We start from the raw sequence: 25,975 nt of genomic DNA on the forward strand, positions 1-25,975 counted from the left end.
CCCAGACCAAGGGGGGAACATCCTTGCAGGTCCAAAGCTGCCACAGCCACCTTCTGGCATGAGGCCACCTCCCCTCTGGGCAGCATCGGCTGTAGCGCCCCGAGCCCCCACTGCTCCCCACCTCTGAATTATCCCAATAGTTACCCCCTCCCACACACATCCCTATCGCCAGGACTGGCCTGCAGCGAGCACAAGCACATCGAGACCCGGGTACTCACCAGCAGCCAGGGAAAGCCTCTCCCCTCGCGGGCAGGGGCGTTGCTAATTGTAATTGAAAATTAATCGGCGCTCAGAGAACCCCCGGTGATTTTATGGCCGGACCGTGGGTGGAGAGGGAATGCCGGCGGAGAAAGGCTCTTCCCTGTGCCGAGGAGGGAAAGGGAAGAGGTGCAAGGCTGGAAGGAGAGAGCACTGAAGGGGTGGGAAGGTGGCTGGGTGTGCGGGGGGCTGGCCACCGACCTCGCGGAAAATTAAATTGCACTTGAGGGCAAATTGTATTAGGGAATAGCGGCCGCCTCGCGCCAGCCTGTGGCCATTTGGGTAATTAGCCCCAGGGACCCCCGGGCTCGTGGCAGTGCCGGGAAGGGGTAACCCCAGCAGGGAAGGCACCCCGGGGGCTCGGAGTGGGGCCCCCAGGACAGCCTGTCCCACCTGCGGGTGCGGCCGCAGCAGCCCGATGCTCCCGCTGTGCAGCGCCGGGGTGCTGGCCTGTCCCCAAGCCATCCTGACAGGGGCCACCGTGCGGGGGACACTCCGAGCCCTGCAGCGGCCTGGCCCCTTTGTGCCCTGCACTGGGGCTCCCCAGGTGTTGGAGGGGGGCACCCCGGTGCCACAGCCCGGGAGAGCCGGGGCCGGGAGGATTGGGACAGCACCAAACAGGATTACGGAAAGTCTATTTAGCAGACTCTCTTTTTCCTGCCGCTTTAGGCTGCGGGCCTGTCGGGGCTGCTAATCTGGGCATCCCGCTAACCCCCTTCCGGCAGCGCCCACCTCCCCAGCCCTAATCCCCCTCACCCACCTGCTGCACCCCCTGCCCATCCCGCCGAGGTATTTTGGGGCTGAGGTAACCACGGGCAGCCCCACATCGCGATCCCTCGGTCCCACACGGAGGAGCAGCTGGTAGGGAAGGGGGTGCACGGGGGGTTATTGATGTTGGGGGCGAACCCCCCAGGGAAATCAAGGAGAAGGAGGCAGCAGGGCTGCAGCGATGAGCCCTTCCCCATCCATCACCCGTAGTGGGCAGGGCCAGCCCCGGCCGGGGGAACTCAGCCCTGCTCCGCGCTGGGACGAGCCCACCGAGTACCCGCTCAAGGGACATGGCCAAGGCCGAGTGGGCCAGAGGTGGCAGGACAGGGGTGCCAGCCCCACAACGCCTGGAGGCGTGACCACGCACAAACATTAAAGGAGAGATGGAGAGAGAAAATTTATTTCACGGGCAGGTGAGGGAGGAAGGGCTGACGGAGCCAGAGCTCCCGGAGCCAGGGCAGCAGCAGAGCCGGGCCCCCTCCTCCCCATCCTGCCGGTCCTCGCCTCCCACCTGGGCAAAGTGAAGATATCAAGAAAAAGGCTCCAAATCGGATTGACACCCCCCCTCCCCCCTTAATAAAGTTTATTATCGGCCGGGCTCTAATCCTTTTAAATCCCCCACGCGGGGGGATGGGCCAGGATTAGGGGACGGCAGCATAATCCCAATGAATTTGTTACAGGGGGATTTAGGCAGCGCTGGGAGAGCAGATGGCCCCGGCCCCGGCTCTGGAAAACAACCATTTTCCTTAATGATTCCTAACAAGGATAAAAGGGCAGAGAGAATCGGGGACAGGCACAGGGGGCCCACACCCACGGAAGTCCTGGTCCCCAGGGATGCTGCCGTGTGTCTCCCTGCTCCGGACCACAGGCACGGTCAGCACCGAACTCCAGCTCCACAGGTCGTGCCAACTTTTTTTCCATCAGCTTCCTGGCCCCCACATGCCTCATCTCCCTCCCCTGCTTGAGGAGAAACCATGAGCCATCCCAGCCCTGGGGATGTAGCAGCTGTACGGGGGGGCAGCTGGCCAGAGGTGCATCATCCCGAAGGAGAAGGCAGGAGAAAACATACCACAATAATTAAAAATATTGAAAGGATTTTTAAACCAAGTGCTCTTCCGGGGATGGGGGGGGAGGTGGGAGCAGGGACAGCAGGAATGGGGGGTGGTAGTCCAGCATGCCCACGTGGCAGGGACCAGCCGACACAGCAGGGCAGATGTCGGCAAAAATAATTTATTCCACTAAGACAAGCAGAGAATGAACAACGGTGTGGGGAGGGGGCGAGGAAAGGTGGGGAGGCCCTGGGCCACATCTCAAAGAGGGGGATACAAAATGCATCTGAACCCATGACTGCTGCCCCCACCCATCAGTGTCCACTTTTTGGGGCTAAACCTTCACCCTCCTGGCCCTGCTAGTGGTTGGACCCCAATGGGCTGCTCTCCAGCACAGGACTGGCCTTCCCAGTTTGAAACCAGCCCAGTGCCAGGGAGCTTGAGGCCAGCTGGGTGCCAACGCACAAACCACCGTTCGCGTCCCAGCTCCCACACGCCCAAAAACATGGCACTATGACCTGAGAGGGGGATCCTCTGACACCTCCTTCCTCCCAAAAAGAGCCCTCTACCCCCTACCCTGGGCGAGGCAACTGCCTTGAGCAGGGCAGCTCCCGAGGGGGATGTGCCAGACCCCTCCCCGCTGTGGGACAAAACGCTGTCCCAGGGGTGTCCTGACTCAGCAGCCCGCCCACCCGGGGAAACCCCCGGTCCCCCCGACCCCTGTCAGGCCACGGGGAAGCCGGGGCGGCCTTTCCGGGCGCGGGTGCGCAGGCGGAAGAAGGTGTACATGCCCAGGAGGCACATGGAGGAGAGCAAGTAGAGGGCCACGCAGAGGCTGATGTCCAGGCGGGAGAAGCCCAAGCCGAGCACCCGCAGCCAGGGGCTCCTCCGCAGGCCCTCCCCAGCATCCTCCTCCTCCTCCCGGAGCAGGACGCCGGGGGCGCGCCGGCGCTCCCTGCCCGCCGCGGCACCGCGGCCCAGGGCGATGGTGTCCCGCTTGCTGATGCGCCGGCGCCGGCCCGCGGCCGCTCGCAGCGCCTGGCTCTTGAAGTGCTGCTCGCTGAAGGAATCCAGGTCCACGATGTCCTCGCCCCCCTCCCGCAGCTTGGGGTTCAGCCGCACGATGCTGGGGCGCCGCGGCTCGGGCGAGCCCGGGCGCCCCGGGACTCTCGCCTCTGCCTCCGTCTCCTTTTCCTCCTCGTCTGCTCTCCCCCTCTCCTCTCGCGGGCCCTCCGTGCCCAGCCTGGCCCCGGTCCCCTCCCTGGCCGCGGGGATGGGGTCGGCCTCGGCATAGTCCATGTAGATGTTGGCCGGGGAGAAGTGTGCCTTGAGGAACGTGACCACGGCCGGCTGCTCCCAGGCATGGACCCCCCGCTCCTCCTTGTGGCACTGCGGACACAGGTCCGGCGGAGGCCACTGCAGCTTGGGGAACATGGGGTCCTCGGTGTCACCTCCTGCAGGGACCGGAGCCAGCAAGGGGGTTAGAGGGGACGTGTGATACTCCCTCCCCCGGTATGAACACCCCCCGGAGAATCCAGCAGCTGGGGATGGGGACATTTGGAGGAGCCACCTCGGGAGGAAGGGTCCCTCCGTGGGCAAACAGCAGCTTTGGGAAGCTCCCTGTAAGGAGCATGTAAGATCCAGCTGCATCTCCAGGGCAGTCTGACGCTGCGTGACCAGCTGCTGTCCCCTGGGACGGGGGACAATGACAGCAGGATGTCCCCGCTGCTGCACCCTGCAGCCATTTCCCAGATCCGTCCAGGAGGAGGGACGTTCCTCCACCTCACCTCCCCTTTTCCCTCAGGAAGCCGCTCCGACTGCCCTCGTGGCAGCCCCCCTTACCCGCCAGGCGAGCGTTGACCTTGTTGTGGTGGGACCAGAGCCAGAGGACGGCCTCCTCCCTGCTGGCCACCCTGTCCATGGACTCGGCCGCCATGGCCTCGAAGTGCTCGGCGCACTCCTGGCAGCCGAAGAAGTGCCGGACGTAGCAGCGCATGGTGCTCAGCACCTCCAGGGGCAACTCTGAGGGAGGCAGAGCATGGGGGTGAGGCTGGACCCCAGTGCCACCACCACAGTCCCATGGCTGAGGTAGCAACCCCACACCCCAACTCTCTGTCTCTCGTCCCCCACGGAAACTGCCCCTGGATGAGATGAAGAAGGGGAGAAACAAACCTTTGTCCACATGCAGCATCCCTATCCATGCCAGAGCCCACCCGGGGACTCCCTCCCTGAGCCCCTGATGCCCCCAGGGACACCAATACCTTTGTCAGGACCGTTCTGGGCAGCCTGGACAGTCAGCAGATGGAAGATGGTCCAGAGCCCACAAGGGTAGCCACGGAAGTGGCGTTCACTGCCCTGGCAGCCCACCCACGTCACGTTGGTGGGGAGCACGGAGGGGTGGGAGGCCTGGTGGACAGATGGACACGGTGTGATGGGGCTGGCAGGCAATGCCAGCCTGGGGGGCAAGGGGCAGGGGTAAGGAGAGCAGGGGCTGGGGGTGCCCACGGGCATCTTACGTCTCTGTTATTCTTCATGGCCTCCTTCAAAACGGTGCGGGGCAGCTCGGGCTCTGTCCAGTTCCTCAGCCAGGCATCCAGGGTCTGCAGGTAGGTCTGCACACAGGGGCGCCCCGGGAAGTACTGCAGAGGGGGAAGAGGGCTGAGAAAAAACAGACTCCATCCTGGGAGCAGCAGGGCAGCCCACAGGCACCCCTGGCTCACCAGGACAGGCACTGGGCAGCACCAGCATCCTCTGTGCTGGAGGGCAGCGAGGTCCTGGCAAGGTTTTGGTGCCTATCTCCCAGGGGCTGGGAGCTGCAGCTTGTCCCCCCCCTGGGTGGCAAGTCCCCTGTGTGCATGTTCAGGCTCCAAACCCCAGCCCCAACGGAGGGAGGCAAAAAGCCACTCTGTCCATAAGTCTGGCAAAGCCGATTAGCAGCTGCACTTTAAAACCACTCCCGGGAGACGAGCAGCCTGGCAGCCCATGCCACCACCGGACAGACGGACAGAGGGATCGACCTGTGGGCAGGAGGAGACACCAGCACACAGAAGTGATGGAGAAGCGAAAGGAAGGAGGAGTTTGCTAAGTCTGAGCTGTTCTTCCTCCCAGGCCCGTGGGGAATCACATGAGAAGAGCCAAATTTGCACGGGAATGATCTGTGACCTGACAGTTCCGCTGCACAGTGTCCCCGACTCCTTGGACAGGAGGCTTTGCTGTGCGATCCCCTGCCCCCAGGAACCACTTATTTCCACGTTTCCCCCCTCTCCTTTCCTTTAATATCTCTTGGGAATGCAAGAGTTAAGGCTGGGACTTGCTGGCTGAGCTCCCCCAGGCTGAGCCCTGGGCTGGCAATCCTGGGGACGCTGCTCCGTCCTGTGGATGAGCAGGGCAATGGCAGCACGGGCTCAGCATCCTCGGGGAAGCACCGGCACCCACCACCCACTGCTCCAGCTCATCGAGGGGAAGGTTTGCGGGGAGAATTGAAAATGGATCAAATAAAACCAGTGCTGCTCCCCACCCCAGCACACCTGTACCCACGGGCAGGGAGCTGGTGCCATGGGGGTTTATTTTCCTATCTCCGTAGTTCACATTCAAGGGAGAAAGAGCGAGGGCAATGGTTGGGGGCAAGCAGAGGAGCCACATGAAGGTCTGAGGCACGTGTTTGGAGCTGTTTCTTGGGACAGAGCAGATGGGGGTGGGAGCAAGGGGTGTCTTGCACATCAGTGAGGTCCAAACTGAGTGTGAGACCCTGGCTGACAAAGGAAGGAGCAAAGGAGGGCACGGCCCCAGTCTGCCAAGCAGCCTAGGCTGTGACAGGCACTGAGATGGAGACAGGGCCCCTGCAGGCCCGGCGGAGGAAACAGCCAGAGGCAGCAGGACTCCATCGCAGCAGGAAATTAAACTGCCCTGCTTGTGCTGGCTCAAGGCTCTCACTCACTTCAGCTCTGCCAGGCCCAACATAGAAGGAAAAAGGAGACCTTAAATTAGGCTTGTCTGGAGCCTGACTCAGAGTGGGAGTTCCTTTCCTGGACTATTATCAAAGGAGCCTGCAGATTGGCTCCCTGAGCCGAGCATCCAGATCAGAGTGACAAACCCCTGTGGCCATCTCTGACACCCCAGCAGGTGACAGCCTCTCTTCTGAAAAGACCTCCTGCCTCAACACCTCCTGCAAGTGCCGATCCCACTGCCACCAAAGCCGGCAGCACGCATCTTGTTTGAAGCACTCCAGCACCGCCTCGTAGCTCCCACTGGGACTTTGGGCTGAGTGTGGAGATCTGCAGGGACAGGGACAGCCTGACAGCAGCCATGCCGTACACTGAGCACCAGGACACAGGGCCCACACCTGGGACTGCCACGCTTCACTACCCACGAGCACTGGGACACGGTGGCCCACACTGTGTTTGCATTGCATGAACGGACAAGGAGGCACAGGCAGCTCCTCTCCCGACACGCAGAGCTCCTCACCTTCACTAGCGCGGCCACGTAGCACTTGAAGGCGGCCAGCTGGGCTCCGGCCAGCGCGGAGGCACGGGCAGCCTCCACCCGCAGCGAGTAGTGCAGCGCGGACTCCAGGTCGGCCATGTACAGCTTGGAGCTGGGGAGGGCAGCGCAACATGAGGCTCCATCAGCGCCTTCATCCACACCAGGGGTTTTCCCAGGGAAGGAATGTCCCAGCCCTTCGCCCCCCCTGGCACCCCCCAGCCCTGGTGTCCCCAGCAGGGTGAGGGCTCTGACCGGTCGGCTCGCAGCGGCTGGGACGCGTGGTCGGTGTCGTTGGCGGTGCTGGCCGTGGTGTTCAGCTTGTAGGAGCCGCGGGTGATGCCCGCCAGCGTGCGCAGGTAATAGGTGTAGAAGGAGCGTGCCTCTATGTGCCTGCCGGGAAGGAGAAGCCCTGAGTCCCTCTTCCCTCCCAAACCCGACCCCAAGGAAGGAAGCAAAAGAGAAGAAGGCTCAGCCGAGTGGGTAATTCGGGCCTGGGCAGGGAGCGCATGGTGGGCCATACTCTCCACCTGCCCACATGCACCTTGGAACAGGACTGAGCCCCAGGTAGCCATGTCATGCCATCTCCAGGCAGGTGTGGCAACGGGATGGCTCAGTCACAAGGATTTTCCCTTCTGCCAGCTCCAGCCAGGGCTGGCAATGCAGTTCAGTGCCCAGCCTCCCCTACCCAGCCATGTCTCCTTCCTGATGCGCCTTCCCACAACTACAGAGGAGCACAGAGAGATGGGCACAAGGCTGGCACCCCACCAGCATGCCCGGAGCCACCCTGCCGTGTCCCACACTCACACGGGCAGGCGGGAGAAGGAGCCGTTGCGGAGCAGCAGGTATCCCGAGGGGTAGGTGGTGACGCCGAACTTCTCCACGAGCTCCTCCTCGGTGCTCAGCACCCTCCTCACCGCAATGTTCTCGTACTGCAGCATGTCCAGGGCCACCTGCAAGCCCCGGGGTCAGATGGGGGGCAGAGGGATTCCCCAGCCCCACCAGGGATGCAGCAGAGCTGTTCAGTGCCCTGTGTAACATTTGGCACTGGCTAAGCTGTGTGCAAGCTGGGCAGGAAGGCTGCCTGAAGAGAGCTGCCCCGCCAAAGGCGCCTGGGAATTATCAGGCACCAAGGGACACAGGCTCCAAGAGAAATGGGGGATAAATGTAGCTGTACCCACCTCTCTGCCCACGAAGGAGTTGCTCTTCTCGAAGATGAGTGCCAAGTACTGGTCCTTGTTCCTCTGGAAGAAGGTACGGACCTCCTCCGCGCTGCAAGAGAGAGCAGGACGGCAGCAGGTGCCTCGGCATCAGCAGGACGCTCCGCCCTCCCACGCACGGGGAGCTCGACCCTCGCCCGCTGGCATCTGGCAGGGACTGCTGGGGCAGGCTCAGCCCCACCGAGCAGGCAATGCCTCCTGCTGCAGCTTCCAGCCTCCCTTTCTGCTCTGGTTCGCAGGCTTTGAGAAAACCCACGGGGCTTGGCCAAGGAGGTAGAAAACAAAGCACAGGCAGGGCAGGGCAGGGCAGGGGGAAGCTGCACGCTCGCCCAGGGGAAAAAACATCAATGAACTTGAACCAGGGCTGGGGTTTTTTTGGCTAAGACACAGAGGCACCAGAATACCTGAGGCATGTGCCTGGCTCGACCATTGCTTTGGGAAATCCAAAGGCTCCTTCTCAGGACAATGCAGCAACTGTTTGCATCCAGCAAGGACAACTCAGATACCAACAAAATTGTATGCTATCAAAAAAACCCTTTTTCAGGACAGGAGAAAGCTTCTAACGCAGCCTCATTCAGCATGGCATGACACTGCCATGTCCCAAAGAATTTGGGGCCCAGGAATTGCTTGCTCTAAGTGGAGTTGATGAGCAGGTTCATTAGGAGACGCAACAATATGGCCCCATCTCATTTGGGCGATGGAAATGGCTCTGCCCTGGCCAGGTCATCTGTGTCTCCCTGGAACGTGCATGATGCAGCAGCTGCTGCTTGCTCATTTTGGGTTCAGGATTTCCCCAGAAACCTGCTCCCCATGGGACAGAGGCCATCCTGGCCTCCTGCTGCCCCTACCTTGCTGGCTCCAGCGGAGGACAGGCGGGTGGCCAGGCATCTTGGCTCTGCTCGAGGTTGGTGATGATGGCATGGCGCAGATCCTCAACGGTGGCACTGGGATCTGCAGGGGGACACGACACCAAGGGGTTGGTCTTGGGGAAGCCGATCCCAGGGGCCGAGCCGAGGGAAGCTGCCTGGAGCTGCCACCCCAGAGCTCCCAGATATTCCAGCGTGTGGGAGGTGTGGGCAGCAGGGCCCACATTTACCCCGTTCACATCTGGGGTAAAAAACCCCATGGCTCTGAATACTCACTGGTAATCCTTATCCCATCCTCTGGCTTCTTGCTAAAAGCTCTGAAGAACTGAAAGGGAAAAAAACACAAGGGGAAACTGGAGTGAGTGTTTGGAGTGGGACATGAGGAAGTGCAACCCAGCAGGCTGAGGCTCCCTGTAGATCAGCTCTGCCTCAGTTTCCCCACAACACTGCAGAATGCCAGCTGACATCAGCCAGCACAGAGGAAGCTCCCAGCTGTGGCCCCATCTTTCGGGGCACCCCCAGAGGGGAGGGATGCAGGCACGGGCTGGGAGCCATGTCTGGCCAAGGGCTGAGCACTGGCAGGCAGTGGAGCAGGTGTCTCTAGGGAGGCAGCTGGAACCTTCCCAGTCCTGCAAACCAGTCTCCCTGCCCCAGAGCTCTGTCAAAGCAAAAAATAGGGGGTTTTCCCACTCCCAGCCTCCCAAAGTGGCTCCAGTAGCCAGGGTAGAGCCAGAGCAGCTACACCAGGTTGCATAAGCCAGGTGTTTGCTTTGCAGGCTGGGCTGGGAGCTGGGGCTGTTTGCAAAAGGTGCTTGGCAGGGACAGGATGTGAAGCAAGTGACTTCTTGGCACGGCCACATCAGCACACCTCCCGGCCCCGGGAGATGTTTCCATCAGTGTCCCAGGGCAGTGCTCGATGGGACCCCAGGGTAGGGCTGGGGCCAAGCCAACCTGCCTGGAAAACCCCAAATCTGACCCCACCTGGAGCTGGGCCTGTAAACTGGGACTGAGGGCATGTCTGATAAAACCCTTATCACTACCCATTCCATCTCAAGGCAATCCTGGTTTTAACTGCTGCCTGTAGCACCTGGAGCACTTTTGCTTCACTGCTCGTGCTGGAGCAAGGCTCTGTTTGCAGCGGGAGGTTCTGCAGAGCAGTGTGTTGACACAGCTAAAGGGCTGGGCACAGGCCCAGCAGGAGGGATGGCTCCTTGCCAGCCACCGCAGGAGGCTCCCAGGAGATGCAACCTCCCGCAGCATCCCTGCGCCCTCCTCCAAAACCTGCGCCTGCAACCTCCCTCTGCCCTCAAACAGCCTTTCCCAAGGGTTTCCAACCCAGGATTCAGATTCTCCCTCATCCCAGCAGAGATCCAGCCTCCATGTTTCGCCACAAAGCAGCATTTTGGTTTCCCCTCCTCCTTGTTGCTCCATCACCCAGCAGTTGCACTGGGCGCAGCCAGGACACAGCACTGTTTTGGGTGAAACAGCTCTGGCCTGCAAAGCCCCAAGGGGAGTATTTTGGTGCAATAGCCCTGTTAGTCCAATTGAGCAAGAGAGGGACAAGCCAAAAAGCAAAGCGCAGTGAAACCCAGCAAGCAGCTGGCACAGGCAGTCTCACCTTCATGGTGGGGAAGCCGGTTATCCCGAAATCAGAGCACACTTGCTGGTTGTCCTCGTCGGCACAGTCAATGGCCGCCAGGATCACTGCAGGCCTCCACTCTGCGGGGACACAGGGTGAGGTCAGCATAGCTCAGCACCCCCACAGCCCCAAAAACCGCCCTCCTCCCCACAGCTGCCTGCAGCGGAGACAGGAGGGATCTCCTGCTGTGCCAGTGGCAGAGACCCTCCTGTCCCAAACTGCTGCTTGCCCCTCGCAGGGCAGCGACCAATGGTTTCCAAGCCTGAACACCTGGGGCTGTGGTCCGTCCTGGTGTGTGGTGCCCTACTTTCCGGGCAGCAGGAGCACAGGGAAAGCCGTGCGAGGCGGGAGCTGGCTTTGCACGCCCTGCCCTGCCAGCGCCAGAGCACAGGCAGCTCTGCCCGATGCCGCCTGCCTGGCTGGTTCTGCCTGTCCAACCTCTGCCCCAGCTCCCGGGAAGAGGACACCAGGAGAAGGGGAGGGATGGCTAACCGCAGCTCGGGGAGAGCAAGGAACACGGGCTCTGGCTTGTCTCACCCCAGACCAAGGGCACAGCTGATAACCAAGAGGGAACAACCCAAAACCAGCAGCCAGGCCAGGGCACTGCAGCAGAGCCCGCCCAGGTTCTGAGCACCCACTCCCCATTTGTGACTCCCCACCATCTCCCCAGTGAAGAGCAGCGGGTCCCTGGGGTAAAATAGATGAACAAAAGAGGGCATGGAGGCATTTTAAACAGCAGGCTCTGAAAACCAGCAGGAAAATGGAGAATAAAGCTCTGAAATGGCTTCTTTTTAGCGTAAAGGACACAAGCTGGAGAATGTCCAGCCTGTCCTTAGAGTGAGACAGGGAGGGACATGGCACTGGCACGCAGATGGAGCCTGTGCTGCCCCAGGTGTAAGCATGCTGGAGGCAGGGACACACCACCCCGTGTCTCAGGAGACGGGACAGGTGAGCTGCTTCCCACCGCCCTGGCACTCGTGGCACAGGAGGGCTGGTGACAAGCCCTGCTGCAGGGAGGAGGCACGCTCCTGGACTCAGCGGCACGTGGTGCCCGCGGCTCACCCTGGCATCCTCCCCGTCCAGCCCACTCCTACGAGAATCCAGCCGTGGGAATGGCAGCGAGGACGCTGTGCAGCACGGGGGCGGCTTCCCCGCCCTGCCTCCACGGGCACACCATCGGCGCTCCGGCCTCCGGAGCGGGGAGCCCTCTCTGGAGAGGGGCCAGGAGAGCCGGCATTCCCCCGCGGGGCCCGGGCACACGCACCCCATTCCTCACATCCTGCCCGTCGGGGAGCTCTGACGGCATCCCCAGGGAGGGACGGCATCCCCTCGGAGGGACGGACGGGATGCCCGCCCGGCCGGCCCCCTGACTCACCCGGCACCGCCGCGCTGTATCAATTAGCGCAATAACAGGGAGAAGCACCCCGGGATGCCGGGGGAGGCAGGATGAGTCCCGGCACGAGGACGAGGGGCCCAGCAGCGGGGTGTGCGGGTCCCCAGGCACGGCTGGCACCAGCCAGGCCAGGCATCAAGGTCAAAGCTGGGAACAAACCAGCTGGGATCAGCGCCCAGCAACCTGCCGTCCCCATCCCTGCAGGCACCGGGAGGAGCGGAGCTGCGGGGAGGTCTGGGGGGCAGTGGGACCCCCTATGCCTGGGGCAGGCTCCACCTGAGCTTCTCCCTACCAAAGCGGGTCCACGGATGCTGCTAAGCCAGGCCTGGATATCGGGGGGAGGGGGGGGAAACCTGGACAGCGGCAGGGAGCTGGGCCTTCCCAGCAGGCTGACAATCCAGGGAGGCTGGAGCTGGGCCGCAGGGGGGTTTTGGGGAGCTGAAGGAGGGCAGGGCAGAGCGGACAGAGGGATGGTGGTGGGAAGGGCACAGAGAGGATGCAGGGATGCTGACGGGGACGAGGATGCAGGGAGGATTCAAGAATGTGGGCGGAGAGGAGAAGGACGACGGGGCAAGGACGCAGGAGGGATGCCAGGATGCTCCTGGAGGGGAAGTGGGACGTCCCCTGCGCAGGGGCACAGGGAAGAGAATTTAGGGGTGCTGACGGGTGAACAGACAGAGACGCAGGGGGCATTTAAGGGCGCAGGGGCAGAGATACGGGGATTAAACGGCGTGCTGATGGAAGAGGACAGAGACACGGATAAGGGGTGGGGGCTAAAAAGGTCAAGGGCACAGGGAGGGATGGGGCCGCCGATGGGGCGGGCAGGCGGGGATGGGGAGAAGCAGGGACAGCGGGGCCGGGGACTCACCGCGGATGTCGTGGGCCAGGGCCCGCCATGTGGGCGCGAAGTGGATGCAGTGCCCGCACCAGGAGGCGAAGAACTCGACGGCCCAGGCGCTGGTGGAGCCCAGCAGCCGCCCCTCCGCCCCCGGCCCCAGCAGCTCCAGGGGGTCAGCGGCCGAGTAGAGGCGGCCGGGCCGCGCCGCGGGCACCCGGAGCAGCAGGAGAAGCAGCAGGAGGAGCAGCAGGAGCGGCGGGAGAGCCGCCGGGCCCCCGCGACCCCCGGCGCGGAGCCGCCGCCACATCGCCCGCCAGGCCGCCCGCGCCGCCGCCGCCGCCGCCTTTAGCGCCCGGAGCCGCCGGAGCACCGCCCCCGGGGCGGGGCCGGGGCGGGGACAGCGCGGGGAACCCCCGCCCCGGGAGGGGCACGAACACCCCACAGCCCCCACAGCCCCCACAGCCCCCCGGGCACAGCCCCCACAGCCCCCACGGCACAGCCCCCGAGAGCCCCCGGCCCCTCTCGGCGCCCCCCTATCACGGGGAGGGGGCCCAGTACTCCCCTCCCCGCCCTTTGCTGCAGTGTTGCCCTTCCGTGAGGGGACAAATGGCATAAAATGATACAGTTCTGATAAAGTGAGGGCTGCCCCAGGGAGGCGGTGGAGTCACCGTCCCTGGAGGTGTTTAAGGAAAGTGTGGATGTGGCACTGAGTGCCGTGGCCTGGTTGACAAGGGGGTGTTGGGTCACAGGCCGGACTTGACGATCGCAGCGGTCTTTTCCAACCTAAATGAACCTGTGATTCTGCAATGGCGAAGGCAGCTGATTCAGCCCCAAAACGCACGTTGCCACCATCATGGGCACCCTGAGGGCAGCGCCCTGGTCAGATGCCCTGACATCAGCCAGCGTCACTGGGCGCCACCTGGACATCCTGTGGAATGGGGACCCTGGAGACATCCCTGCCCTCTCCCCAACCCTGCCAGGGATGCCCAGCAAGGATATCCAGTGACACACACAAAATCCAGCTCTACATCTAAAAAAAGCAGCCTTCCATCCCCAGTGGCCCCTTCAATGGAATGTCTTCAAACTGAGACTTAGATTAGATATTAGAAATATCATCACCTGTGAGGGTGGTGAGGCCCTGGCACAGGCTGACCAGAGAAGTTGTGGATGCCCCATCCCTGGAAATGTTCAGGGCCAGCCTGGATGGGACTTGGAGCAACTTGGTCTAGGGGAAGGGTTGGCAGGATGATGGAACCAGAGGTCCTTTAAGGTCCTTTCCAACCCCGACCATTCCAGGACTCTGTGATTCCACCCTCGAGGCCAGGCCCAGCCGTGCCTTTGCTCACGCACACACCCGCGTCACCGGCTCCCAGACGGAAGGTGCCCGTTGCTCAGTGCCCCGGGGCAGAGCCAGGCGCTGCCAGGGTGGACACAGCCCCAAAATCCAGCCCTCTGCTCCCTCCCCAGCCCCTGAGGCCAGGGAGCCTCTGGCACTGGGGGTGCCCCATGGCTGCTGAGGGCTTGGTGCTTGCTCTGTCCCCAGGAAGGCCATTATCCATGCTGGGCCCCACCTAGGCATTTCAGGCGGACTCACCATGCTAGAAAAACAAGCCTGCCAGAGCCCAGGCTCGACAGGGCAGCGGAGGGCAGGGGCTCCCCACGGGGCACGGCTCCGGGAAACAACGGGGCTCCCTGACACAGCCCGGCCTGGGGGGACACAGCATGCTGGACACAACCCATGGGATCGCTCCTACCCGCCTTCTGTGGGTCCAGGCTGATGGGAATGGGGCAGAAGATGGTCTGCTCCAGCCCTGCCAGCTGTAATTAAGTCCTTAAGGGATTATCACACCTCGTTGTCTAACCAGGAGGGAGAGAGACACAGCCCAGCCTGTGCAAGGCAGCTCTGAAAGTTGGTCCCTCACTGACGGAGACCTTGCCAGGACTTGTCCTCATCCAGCTGGTGACTGAAACACAAAAATCTCCGTGTGCAGGGACATCACCACCGTTACCTCACCTTGGGCTAAAGCCTTATTTTAAGGGCTCATCAGCTTGATTAGGTTATCAAGGCAAAGGAGAGGTGCTCAGCGCCAGCGTAATTGCCAGCATCCTCCCCATCCAGCTCACCCCTTCCTCCCAGGCAGCCCAAATTCCTTGAATCCTTTTTTAGATGCAAAAGCAGCATCTAGCACCAAGGCGGAGGGGCAGGAGCCCACACCCCGGGGCTCCGGCTCCTTTGGAGGTGAGCCATGCCATTGCTCATCCCCTGAGCCCTGGGGTGGGGATGCTCCTGCTTCCTGCTGCCCCGGGAACAGCCGGGGTGCTGCCGACGACCCTACTGCCCAGCTGGCACGTCCCATCCCCAAGGCTCCCCAGCTAATAGCCTCCTTCAGCAGCAGGGTGTGGAGTTTTCCAGGCACAGACTTGTCCCAAAATCCTTTCTTTTCCTTTGAATGCTGCTGCAAAGCAAGAGATGAGGCTTTTCTTCTACCTCAGACTGGGAAGAGACGTATTTTCATTGCAGAACACCTTGAGACAGGGCATGGGAAGACAAAGGTGGAGCAGAGGCTTTGAAACAACCCTTTTTAAGTTGGATTTGAAAGCGACTAAGATGAATTAATAGCAATCAAGAAGCAGTAGAAGTCTGGGGAGGTTTTAGAAATGCCCTCCCAGTGCTTTCTGCCTTTTTGTCCTCTCTGGCTGCTATGGAACCTGCGGGCAGCAAAACCAGGGGACAGGTGCTGGGTGACTCTGGATGCCAGGCTGCTGAGCCCCAGCAGCCCTAAAGCTCAGCTTTAGGCTCCCACGGCACATTTAGGGATCTGCTTGGTTTTCACAGCAAAGCCTTCAGCGCCCACCTGGGCATCATTAACTTTGGGGAGGGCTGTGCTTCACACTCCGTAGCACGGCCATGGGCTTAGGATGACCACAGAGATTCCTGTGCTGCACAGTCTCTGTGGCTTTAGTTCATTAAGCTCATCAGCCCTGAAATCTCCTTTCCCAGACTAACACCCAGCAGGAATCTCCTTGAAGTCAGTGAGGCGTGGGCAACATCAACAGGCTGAGAACCTCAAAGGCGGCCACAATCTCACCAAAATCATTTAAGCCCTGCAGAACTTGTTTCGTGCACCCAAAATGGATCATTTTCAGACACAAAGCTACTCAGATCACCTCTGTCCTGGGTTAGCGAGGAGACAAGGAAAGAGTGGTTGGATTTTATGTGTTCAGCCCTTGAAGTGATGGAAAGGACTACATTTCAGAAAGCAGAGAGAGGCTTTTATTAGCCTCTCATTTTTAGCAGCATAAATCTGACTACAAAATGTTCAAAATGGCCAGGCAAGCAGACCCAGGGTCTTCTCACTTCCCTTTAGTTGTGTAGGTTCAGGGCCAAGGAGATCCTGAAATGGACTTTCTTCCTTGAAATTGAAGAACACGTTCTTACCTAATTGTGTGATTCCAGGAACTGACTCCAAGGAAAACACGCAACCAGTGCAAGACTCATGATACAATCATGGCAACCCCGTCACTGGCATTTTGGAGGCCATTCTGAGAGGTTTGCATCCAACTCCCCTGCAAGCGCCTTGGAAATACCAGCTGCAGAGGAGGCTCAACAGTTTTCCTTTCTCCAGACTTCACAAGATGATGAACTCAAGGAAGCCCTCCTTGACCTGCAGCACAGCACTGCGTAAAGCATGCTCCTTCTGTGAATAAAAGGAAAAGCCTCATTTCCCTCAGAGAGCGAATGAAAATTGTGCCACCTGCCACCTCCCTGACATTCCAATCCAGGTGGCACTTCTTCCTCGGTGGCACAAGTCGCACCTCAGCTGACACATGGCTTCAGACAAGACCTTTGGCAGCGTCTGTGCCACAAACCTGCCAGCTTTGCTGAGACAGGGAATAACACCCCGAGTGGATGTGCTTCCCACACTCTGCATTGCCTCTGCCAGGCTGACACCTGTGAAGACCAGGACAGCCCCTGGAAGCTCCCACTGGCAGCTGGGAATTGCTGACTCCATGAGACAGGCTTGGTCGGAAATCGTTGATTTCTACCTTCCAAGCCCAACCAGCCTGTAATAACAAGAGGCACAAAAGCAAATCCGGGGTGCATTCTCAGGATGTGATGAATGTGATCACGTAGTTTGCGTCTGCAGAGAGAATACAGCAGCACCAAGCTCCTGCTATTCACCCTCTGCTGACTCATCCCTGCTCCAAAGGATGGCAGCCTCACTGCCCTTGCTCTTTTCAGAGGAACCCAGGGAGACCAGGAGGAACTGGCTCTGTCATTGGTATGTCTGGGTAGGAAACGTTTTACCTGCAAATTTCAGATCTACTAACAGTCATAAATGATTGCCATGACCCAGGTTGCACAGAGCAGATATTTTCCAGTCCAGCTCATGTTCCCAGCTTTAAGGAGCAGATTGGAGGAGGCCATACCGCCCAGATTTGCCACATCATTATTTGGCAGGTGGTTTAATTGCAGTGCATGAAACTGAGAATACCACAGGGATGACAACGGAGCACTCCTCTCTTGCTGTGACAGTAGTCCTGCAACGTAAGCAAGGTCTCACCAACCAAGGACTGCTGTGCCCAATCACAGGTTCACTGAGCAGCACTGGCTCCATCGGTCCACAGAGCAACGCAGCCGGGCACAGACACTGGACCAGGCTCCTTGCCGAGCTTCTCAAGCCAAGCCACGTGAACAGTGGGATCTCCTGCAGCCTCCTTTATTTTGCTGGAATCAAATCAAATCAAATCTGAGGCACCCCCCACCCCCCACCCCCGAACTGGTGTTAATTCCACCTCCAGCAAATTCTCAGACAAAATCTGAGTTTGAGTCAGTCTAGACTTCATGCAAGAGGAAGCCACTGGAAACCTGCATCAGGGAGGGAACACAGGGAGGAGACACAGGAGGTCTTGTACAGGTGGAGCAAAGGGCTGGAAAACTGGGGCCAAGAAAAACATTTAGAGCAGGAGCTAACACCCTGCTCCAGGCCATCCTCACACAGCACACTTGGCAGGCAAAAGTAGGCATCTGTGCTTCAAGAGCCCACTCTGTGCCCCTGAACCTGCCCAACCATCACCCTCCTGAAAAGAGCCACTCTATTCTCCTCCTCTTCCCCAAATTTCTGCAGGATCTTATTCAGGAGGAGGCAGGAAGGTGCAGGGCTGGGGCTATGGGTTTTGTTTGCTCCAGTTTCCAGGTCTCACAGGGTGCCTTTCCTTCCCCCACAGGACCGGCATCCCAGAGAGTGCCCTACGCTTTCAAACTCCATTACATCTCATCTGCATTCCTGCCAGGCAATGGCCCATGCTCCGGGCTGGGTGCCAGCGGCTGGGCAGCCCCCCTCCTCTCCTTCCTGCACTCTGAAGAGCTGCTGGCGTTCGGCAGCTCCCCACCAGCTCCTTTTCTTCCAAGGGCTGTGTTAATGAGAGCCCGGACACTGCAGAAGCCCTTGTGCTAGGCAGGGCACAGGACGTCTGGAGCAGAGTCAACATTTCAAGTGCTCCAGTGCTCTGCCAGGCATTTTAGGACGTGGGATGGCTGCAGCTGGCACCACATGCCCAGGGAGGCACCCGGGAGTGGGCTGTACCTGGGAAGGGAGGCACCGAACAGTCCCACTCAATCCAGTGTACCATCGGGAAGGTGGCTGCCTGCCATTGCCCAGCCCAGGAGTTTCACCAGGTTCACAGGTGAAATGGCTGTCAGAGGCAAGCGTGCTCCGAGGGTTCTGGGAAGAGTTGCACAAACACCACCGGTAGAAAGTCAGTGACAAAGTGAAGCAACGTAGACTTGCAAATGAGGAAATGAGGGCCTTCATCACGCTGATTGCTGGGCATCCTGGGCAAGGACAGCAGGAGCAATGCAGCAGTTTGCTGCGTCACCCGCCGGAGCGCCTTGGCAGCATTCCCACTGCTTGAGCCGTTTTTAAAGGAAGCCTCTTCTTCAGCCAGAACAGCACAGATCAGGTTTTTTTTTTCAAAGTGAAATGCACTCTAGGCCCCTTCCAGGGATGGATGCAAGTAGACTATTGTCCAAAAACACAGGACTTGAGGAGTAAGATCGCTGCGGGGTGAGGAAAGGCACGACATGGATGCTCTCCCGCTGCTCACTAATGAGCACACAGAGGCTGCAGCACCGCTCAGCCTCGGTCCTTTGGACATCCGAGGACCCACCGCTGCGTCTGGCCGGCTCTACCGCCGAGCCCAGAGGGCTGTGGCATCCTCCTGTGTGTCCGAGGGCTGCAGATGGTGTTCCCAGCACGCTCTGCTGAGGACCAGTCCTACTGCACACTGCCACTGCGGGACTGCAGCAGAGCAGCTTCCATAATGGAAACCTAAACGCAGCAAGTCCTCCTCCAGGATGAGGTACTCTGCCAAGGAAAAGCAAAGAACAAATAACTGCAATGGTTTAGTTCACACAGGGCTCCACCCACTTAATGCAAACACGCCTCCCAGGCAGGTGAGGAGTTGACTGTCACAGTGTCCTCCAAGCTGGAAAGACCAGTGCTGGGTTTTGTCCAGGGTCTGCAGTAAACGGAAAGCAAAGCCTTTTCTGCTGGGCTGTACATTAATAAAAGGCACCAAAACACAGCAGAGGTGCTGGAGCAGGAGTGGCCACAGGCACGGAGGAGGCTCAGTGAACACCTGTGCTCCCCGGCTCACACCTTCACGCTGCCACTCCATCGCCACGTGCCCGCTCCTGTGGCTTGGCACTGCGGGGGCTCGGCCGTCCTCTTACAGGGCCTTTCATGTGCTAAAGTGATTCGGGCTTTTTTGTGCTGGAAAGGAAACAGCAAAGATTCAGAAAAGTTCCACCAATACATAAAGCTTCCAGGGAGCAATGTTTGCCCCTTGGTGAGGAAGGGATTGGTGCTGCTAATAGAAGCTCTACAGAGCTGTACCAATTTAGGAGCCTAATTGAGGGATACAAAACAAGACTGAGGCTCTGAAGAATTTAATTCCAAAACTGTTGTTTAACATAAAAATGTTTTAAACCATGAGTTTTTAAAACATATTTTAAATAAATGTGTGCAAGGAGTAGTTTTCCCCCCCAGTGAACTCCTGCAATGATTGCTCAATGCTATTTTCTGGTTTTATCAACAGTCAGCTTTAACAATAAGGACATTCTAATAAGGTTATGGTTATAATTAAGGCAACTCTAATGGGATTTTGTAGACTGTGATTGGCATCCCAAGTACAGCATCAGACAGAAAGAGGAACGTACAAGGGACAAATCTCCAGGACACCTTCAGAATTAGCAACTGCTTGGGTAATTATAAAGCTCCATTTTATAAAAACCAGGAAACAAGATTAATTTATAAATCAGTTTATTTACAGATTTTGTTCTCTTAAAGTACATTTCAGTTACCAAAGATATTTACACTGGTGTACACAGGGACCACCCTGGTTATTTTACAGTTCTTAATTACAAAAAAACCTCCCTAACTCCTCCACATCCTTGGGTCTGTCTACTGTGCAAAGCTGCTGTGGATGTGAACATGAGCTGAAACTGGCCCAAACCCCACGTTACCAGGTTATTTACACACACACAGTAAACGGGTTTCTTTTCAGCATCTCCACAACACAGTACACTGGGAGACCGAGCCTCCCAAAAGGTGGCTTTGCAAATGTGTATCAAAAGGCTCCGCAAAATCAAGGAAAAAAACCTAGTAAATGCAGGTTAATTACAGTATTCCTTTTCCATCTGTATATAATTTTGCATTTAACGCTTAAATTACAAATAAGTTCAATAGTTTGCTTTTCTCCATTTTAGTTGGTTTGTAAACACTTCAGATGCACTAAATACCTTGTAAGATTCAACTGTTTGTCTGCTGAAAAGTACTTTGTTTTCCTAATATTCTTAAGGTAGCAAAGAGATACGAAAGTGGGAACTGCACACAGTTCCTTGCAGAATAGTCATTTAAAAGGTCTCTGTCACTGTGCTACTGAAGGTCTTCTGCAGGTACACACTTATTCAAGTATTGCAAAAAGCTAAGGCCACTTTTTCAAGAAAGGAAAGGGAACAAGATGGGATTTTTCAATCCCTCATTCCACCTTGTGAGCAACAAGCCTTTTCTGAAAGGCAGACATACTGATATTCCAGGGCTCGGCTCACAGAGCGTCCTGCTGCTAGAGAGGTACTCGCACTCCGTGTTCCCACATGCCTGGGCTTTCCCACCTGCCTCTGAGATCCTTCCAAAGATGGAAAAGATGGAACAGTATGTCCCCAGTGATGACAGCGCTGCCCCAAACAGCTCACGGGTCTCAGCAAAATGTCCCAGCCTTGAATCTTCTTATGTGGTTACACCGAGATGCACGACGCAGAAATATCATCTTGTTCTTACAAAGGGAAGGTTGGGGGAAAAGCAGAGAATTCAGCCTGTTTGTGGGACCCCAGGCTTCCCCATATCTCCTCACTACCAGCCCAACCCAGTCTGAACCTTGCTTCACCGCAGTAATCATCAGTCCACAAGTACTCAACCCACTCGAGGTTTTGAATATACACTCAACTCAAAGCAACTCACCACATGTGAGGTATTGAGAAGGTAATTCACGTACGTTCAAGTCATTTTAGGGTTGCTCCTAGCAAGGATTGCTACCAAAAAAAATCAGTGATGTCTGCAAAGGAACAAAGCCATTACTTAGACACAGCTTCCTTCTATCCAAACAGCTGTTAAAAATAGTTAGTGCTTCTGTGGAGGGTGCTACAGCCAGAAGACGACAGGCACACGATCTCCAAAGCACCCCGATACCTTGTCAGGCCCGACCGCACAAACTCCTCCCTGCTGCTGGACAGACCAGAAACACCCCATGAGCCCCTCAGAACACCAAAAAGCCACGGGGATGCAGGACAACCTTCTCAACACTGGCCACAGTATCTACAGAACAGAACCTAACCTGATGCTCCAGGTACAAACCTACTCTGCAGGTTTCTGTCTTCTTTCCGTAATTGCTACCTATAAAAATAGCAATCCTTGCTACTGAGAGAGATACACCCAGGAAAGGGAATCTGAGGTGGTGACCCAATCAGTGACACCATGCTGGTTAAATCTAGCAGCTTTAGTTTGCTTCTCTCTTAAGCATCCAAGGGTTTCCTGGTTCAGCATCATGACATTTTACATGAACAAATGAATCACTTGAGAAAAAAAGCTGATCAATGCTCCACCAAGACCATTTGACTTCCAGCCAGCCAGAAGGGCCACTACTGCGGGACAGACATGCATATGCCCACTGGAGGTGTCCCTGTCCACCATTACCTCCTCCTTGTTCTTCCACTCATAGAGCTCCCACGGATATGGCTCACCACTAACTCGCAAGTGAGGTGCTGGCAACACGACATCTGAGAATCTGCACGGACCTCTGGCAAATCCAACATTTCCCAGTACTGTCCCTGAAGAATTACCAGCTGTGTGCAAAATGCAAATATTCCAATGATAGCTTTCAAAAAATCCCAAACAATGAACAACCCAACCAAAAAAAAAAGGTGGAAAAGAGAAACCAAACTGGAGCAGTAGCAGAGGTATGCACAGCAGGAAGCCCAAGAACCAAGCAGATCAATGAAACAGCTGAGATCTCCCCACCGTGCCTGTTGTGGGCTGCAGCATCTTTGGGGGGCACCTCTGAGGGCTTCAAAGTGTCTGTCTACACTCCAGTGCCTGGAGAATCTGACTTTCCTCTGGGTCTTGTCCCAGGTTTGCAAACAGGGACATCCACTATTAAGGCATAAACGTTTGACCCCAGACTGTCCATGCTCCTCCAAGACAAACACAAGAGCAGGAGGAACAGGTCAGGAATCAGCACTCAGCAGAATGACACTGCAGATGAATCCAGCACCAAATCAACCACATAACATGGTGTAGAAGTTCTGGGAAAGGAAGGGAACAGAAAGAGCTGGGAATTTTCATGCAATTTTTCAGCTCAGCCCCCTGAACTCTCCATCGTCTCTGAACCAGGTGCTTCGGTTTTCAAACTCCACTCCTAGTCCTGTCTTTGCATCCCACCCTTGGTCACTGAGGTTTGGTTCTTCCTACCTTCACCGCCCTTGTATCTGCCTCACGAAGCTGGAGGTTTTGTGCAAAGAATATGGGGCTCTGGAAGTTTCCAAACCAGATGCTCTCTCAAGTTTGTCTGTCTCAAAACACAGGACAGTGCAGCCAACTGCACAGGACACTCTCCTGCAATCCATTTAATAAATTATCTGAAAATAAATAAAAAATCCACAAGCACAAAACATGCAGACAGTCAAGCACCAGACACCGCTTTCTTTGGTGAATACACTCTGTTCTCTAAACTGTTCAAGTAACAGCTTCTCCAATTCATTAGGTGACAGTAAGGGAGAAAGCTGAGGAATTGAAGGCCAAATTTTTGTGAGGAAATATTTTCCACTCCTGCATGTCTCGTGCCTGAGAAAATCCTGAGTATCCATTATCTGGGAGCAGCTGCTGCTCCGGGAAGAGAAGTGCTACACGGTAGGAGGAAAGTTGTCCATGGGCTCATCTTTCACACTTGACAGTAGGTGGGCTTTATTTTGCTCCACCTCGGAACAAAGCAGCAAGAATTCTTTACTTGTAGGCAGGAAGCAACATCATCTAATTTCCCTGGACTGGGCCGGCACCATGCTTGGTACCACATCACAGAAGAAAGATGAAAACCAGCTTCACAGAGAAGTGAATTAAATGGGCTCTGAAGCAGAAGGAACTGATGCACATTGTTAGGGCTGCAGGAGAAGAGGTGTTACCATTGTAACACTGTTCAGTATGGTAATGTCTCTGTTTATGAGACCTGACCAAACTGTTGCTTCTCCAAATTACTCACATTTCTAAAAGACAAGCTGAGTACTGATGGCTGACCACCATTCCACCAAAACAGCCAATATCCCAACTTAACCCAACCCGTTCAAGGAACAAGCCGAATGTGTCAGAGCCCCAGGCCGGGGCCCCAGGCAGCCGCCGACAGTTATGCGACATAACTGCATTGGCACATGAACAGTCTTGAGCACTCCTCAAAGCAGCCTCAAGCGAGGGATCAGCTTGTTCCAAACAATAAATCCGGTGCGAGGTCTCGGCAGCCAGTTCAGGTTCTTTTCATCCCATCTGAACCGCCTGGGAACCCCGCGCGTGGAAGTCCAGCCGCAGCACGTGCAGGGAGGAGAGCAGCTCAGGAGTCAGAGAGGCCCGTGACTCCGTGGTTGGCACCTCTGAGCCCACTTCAGCCCTGTCAGACAAGCAGCAGCCTCCGCTGTTTCTCGTTTATCTGGTTCAGTACATCAACGGTGTCTCTGATTAAGGCCTCGAAGATCCCGTCTGCCAACTGCATCTTTACACACAGTTCATCCTCGTCGTAGTTCACCCATTGCGCTTCTTCCTCGTGGAGTTCCTGCACCTTGGAGGGTAGAAAGGCAATACAAACATTACAATTCTGTTGCTTTAAAATAATATTGCCTGCAAAGTTCCAGAAAGAGTCCAAAGCAGAGTGTATCTGCCAACAACATATCTGTCTTTGTAAGAGATTACAGGAAACGCTTGGAATAGCAAAACAAACACGGATCTGTTTGAACCAGACTATTTCACTGTATGAATGAATGTTTTCTACTTTTCACTGTAGCATCCATTTTAAAGGCTTTCGTATTCCTGCACAAGTTTTTCACTTGAAAGGACTCAGCTAATGGGATATTCTTGGCCAACAGCAGAATCTCTATTAATTAATTAGTCCCTAATTATGTATTTGCAAGAAGCTGATTCCATGAGGCTTAAACTGGTAAGAAATAATGCAAAGGGCTTGAACAGGGGAGGGAGAAAAAGAAAAGATTTCACTGCAGTTCAGTTTATAATATAATAAGAAAACTTCAAGGAAACAACTAACTTCCAATTCTTCTGCATAGGAAGACAAAATGCTTGCATGTTTTGTAAAACAGCATTACAACTCATTTGCACAGAATACTTCACACTCCGCTGGATTTGACAGCATTACTACAAATGGAATTTTGTACCAGTATATTCGAAGAGTACTTATTTCCTTCTATTACTAAACTGTTGACAAAGAAAATCCTCTTTATTGCTCACTGACAAATAGGTGGTTTAGTATCAGACTGAAATGTGTAATTTCATTCAGTAAATCAAGTCTTATTCAGAGTATCTCCACACTGGACGTCTTCCGTTAAACTTATTAACAATTTGTCTTACTGACCATTTCAGTATTACAGACAAACCTTAACACAGCTCAAATTTTTTAGAAAAGAACGAATGAGTGCAAACATCATTCATATTTACAATGACAAAGAAAACCCGTTGAAAGCTCTGTCTCTGCTCAGCTTCAGCAGAAACCCTCTTTGCCCATAAATCTTACACTCTGAATTCGAAATACATTTACACTGTACAAGTGGGGCAGACACCTACACACTGCCAAACTAAGGTTAAACATACTGAAAAATCCACTAACCCAGGATCAGTGTGTAATAGCGTTGTTTTCTGGGACAGGACATGAACTATAGCCCCAACATACTCTCTTCCTTTTGCCTGAAGCTAAACCTCCCAGAAACTGGTCTGTTTTGAAGCTGACAGCTGCTGTGGCACAATGATGATTCAATAACCCCAGCACAGTGTGAAGCCCAAGAAGAGGCTGCTATGGGAACCCCAGGGAACCAGCACTGCTGCAGGGTTTGCAGCCATTCATAAAGCCCCAGTTAGACACGGGGCTTCAGGCTGACAGCTCCTTTCTCCCTCTCTTAAGAGAGCTTGGGGAGAGGGGCAGGGATCTCATCCTGCAAACAGCTTTGGAAGAGTCACGCTGCCTGCTTACAAATGTGTGCTACCACAGGCAGCGCCTCTTTCCCACACTGCTGTCAAGGATGAGGCATTAATGGCTTCATTAGGCTTGTTACTAATAAGGAAGAACCAGCACTCTTTGCAATCAAACTTTGAAGGAGTGTTGTAGGTGAAAAATAATTTAAATGTAAGGCTAACAAGTGGTAGATAATTGCGTGTGGGTTTGTGTGCGGGTGAATGTCTGAAAGAGACTCCTGAACTCTCACACAGAAATGTGCTGCCTGCAACCTGTATGTGCTGGTTGTAAATTCTGATAAAGTAAACAGCAGCATGTCCCAAATCCTCCCATCAATAAAGAGGCGTAAGATAGAAGCAGCAATTTGCAGACTGATCATGTCTTGTATGTCTGCTTCATAGACTATTTAGATAAGGAAAATAAAGAGACAAGGGCCATGAAAAGAAGAGGTGATGCTGAAAAAGGATTCCCTAAAAGCAGAAGTGGTTTGGGAAAAAAAACAGGGGGGGGGGGGCCCAAAGGGAGAAGGTGAAGATGGCTGCTGCAGGAAAGATCCTGGAAATGGTGGAAGATGCTGAAGATGAAGGGGGTGGGTGGAGACAAATGCCAGGAGATGCCCAGGGACCTTGACCAATGACTGACGGGATTTTCTGCCCCACCCTCCCAGGCCAGCAGCAACTCCACTGCT

At 56.1% G+C, this 25,975-nt stretch overlaps 2 protein-coding genes across 9 annotated transcripts in view; both read right to left on the reverse strand.

The window, feature by feature from the left end:
• Positions 1–2,235: 2,235 nt before the first annotated feature.
• QSOX1 (quiescin sulfhydryl oxidase 1) lies at positions 2,236–12,835 on the reverse strand. The gene is made up of 12 exons (XM_032118156.1): positions 12,541–12,835; positions 10,259–10,359; positions 8,917–8,965; positions 8,623–8,725; positions 7,736–7,826; positions 7,362–7,507; positions 6,810–6,947; positions 6,540–6,669; positions 4,592–4,714; positions 4,337–4,481; positions 3,918–4,097; positions 2,236–3,529 (listed from the first exon to the last, which is right to left on the reverse strand). The coding sequence occupies exons 1-12, from the start codon at positions 12,815–12,817 to the stop codon at positions 2,799–2,801; spliced, it is 2,214 nt and encodes a 737-aa protein (XP_031974047.1). The 5' UTR covers positions 12,818–12,835; the 3' UTR covers positions 2,236–2,798.
• Positions 12,836–19,818: 6,983 nt separating this feature from the next.
• CEP350 (centrosomal protein 350) overlaps positions 19,819–25,975 on the reverse strand; it is a 70,597-nt gene continuing 64,440 nt past the window's right edge. For all 8 annotated transcript variants that reach the window (XM_032118422.1, XM_032118425.1, XM_032118423.1 and 5 more), the window contains one exon: positions 19,819–23,889. In XM_032118422.1, coding sequence (XP_031974313.1) covers positions 23,725–23,889 — 165 coding nt within the window. In that variant the 3' untranslated portion in view covers positions 19,819–23,724. The remainder of the gene's footprint in view (positions 23,890–25,975) is intronic.

This window comes from Corvus moneduloides, chromosome 9, assembly GCF_009650955.1.
Source record: "Corvus moneduloides isolate bCorMon1 chromosome 9, bCorMon1.pri, whole genome shotgun sequence".
Lineage (NCBI taxonomy): Eukaryota > Metazoa > Chordata > Aves > Passeriformes > Corvidae > Corvus > Corvus moneduloides.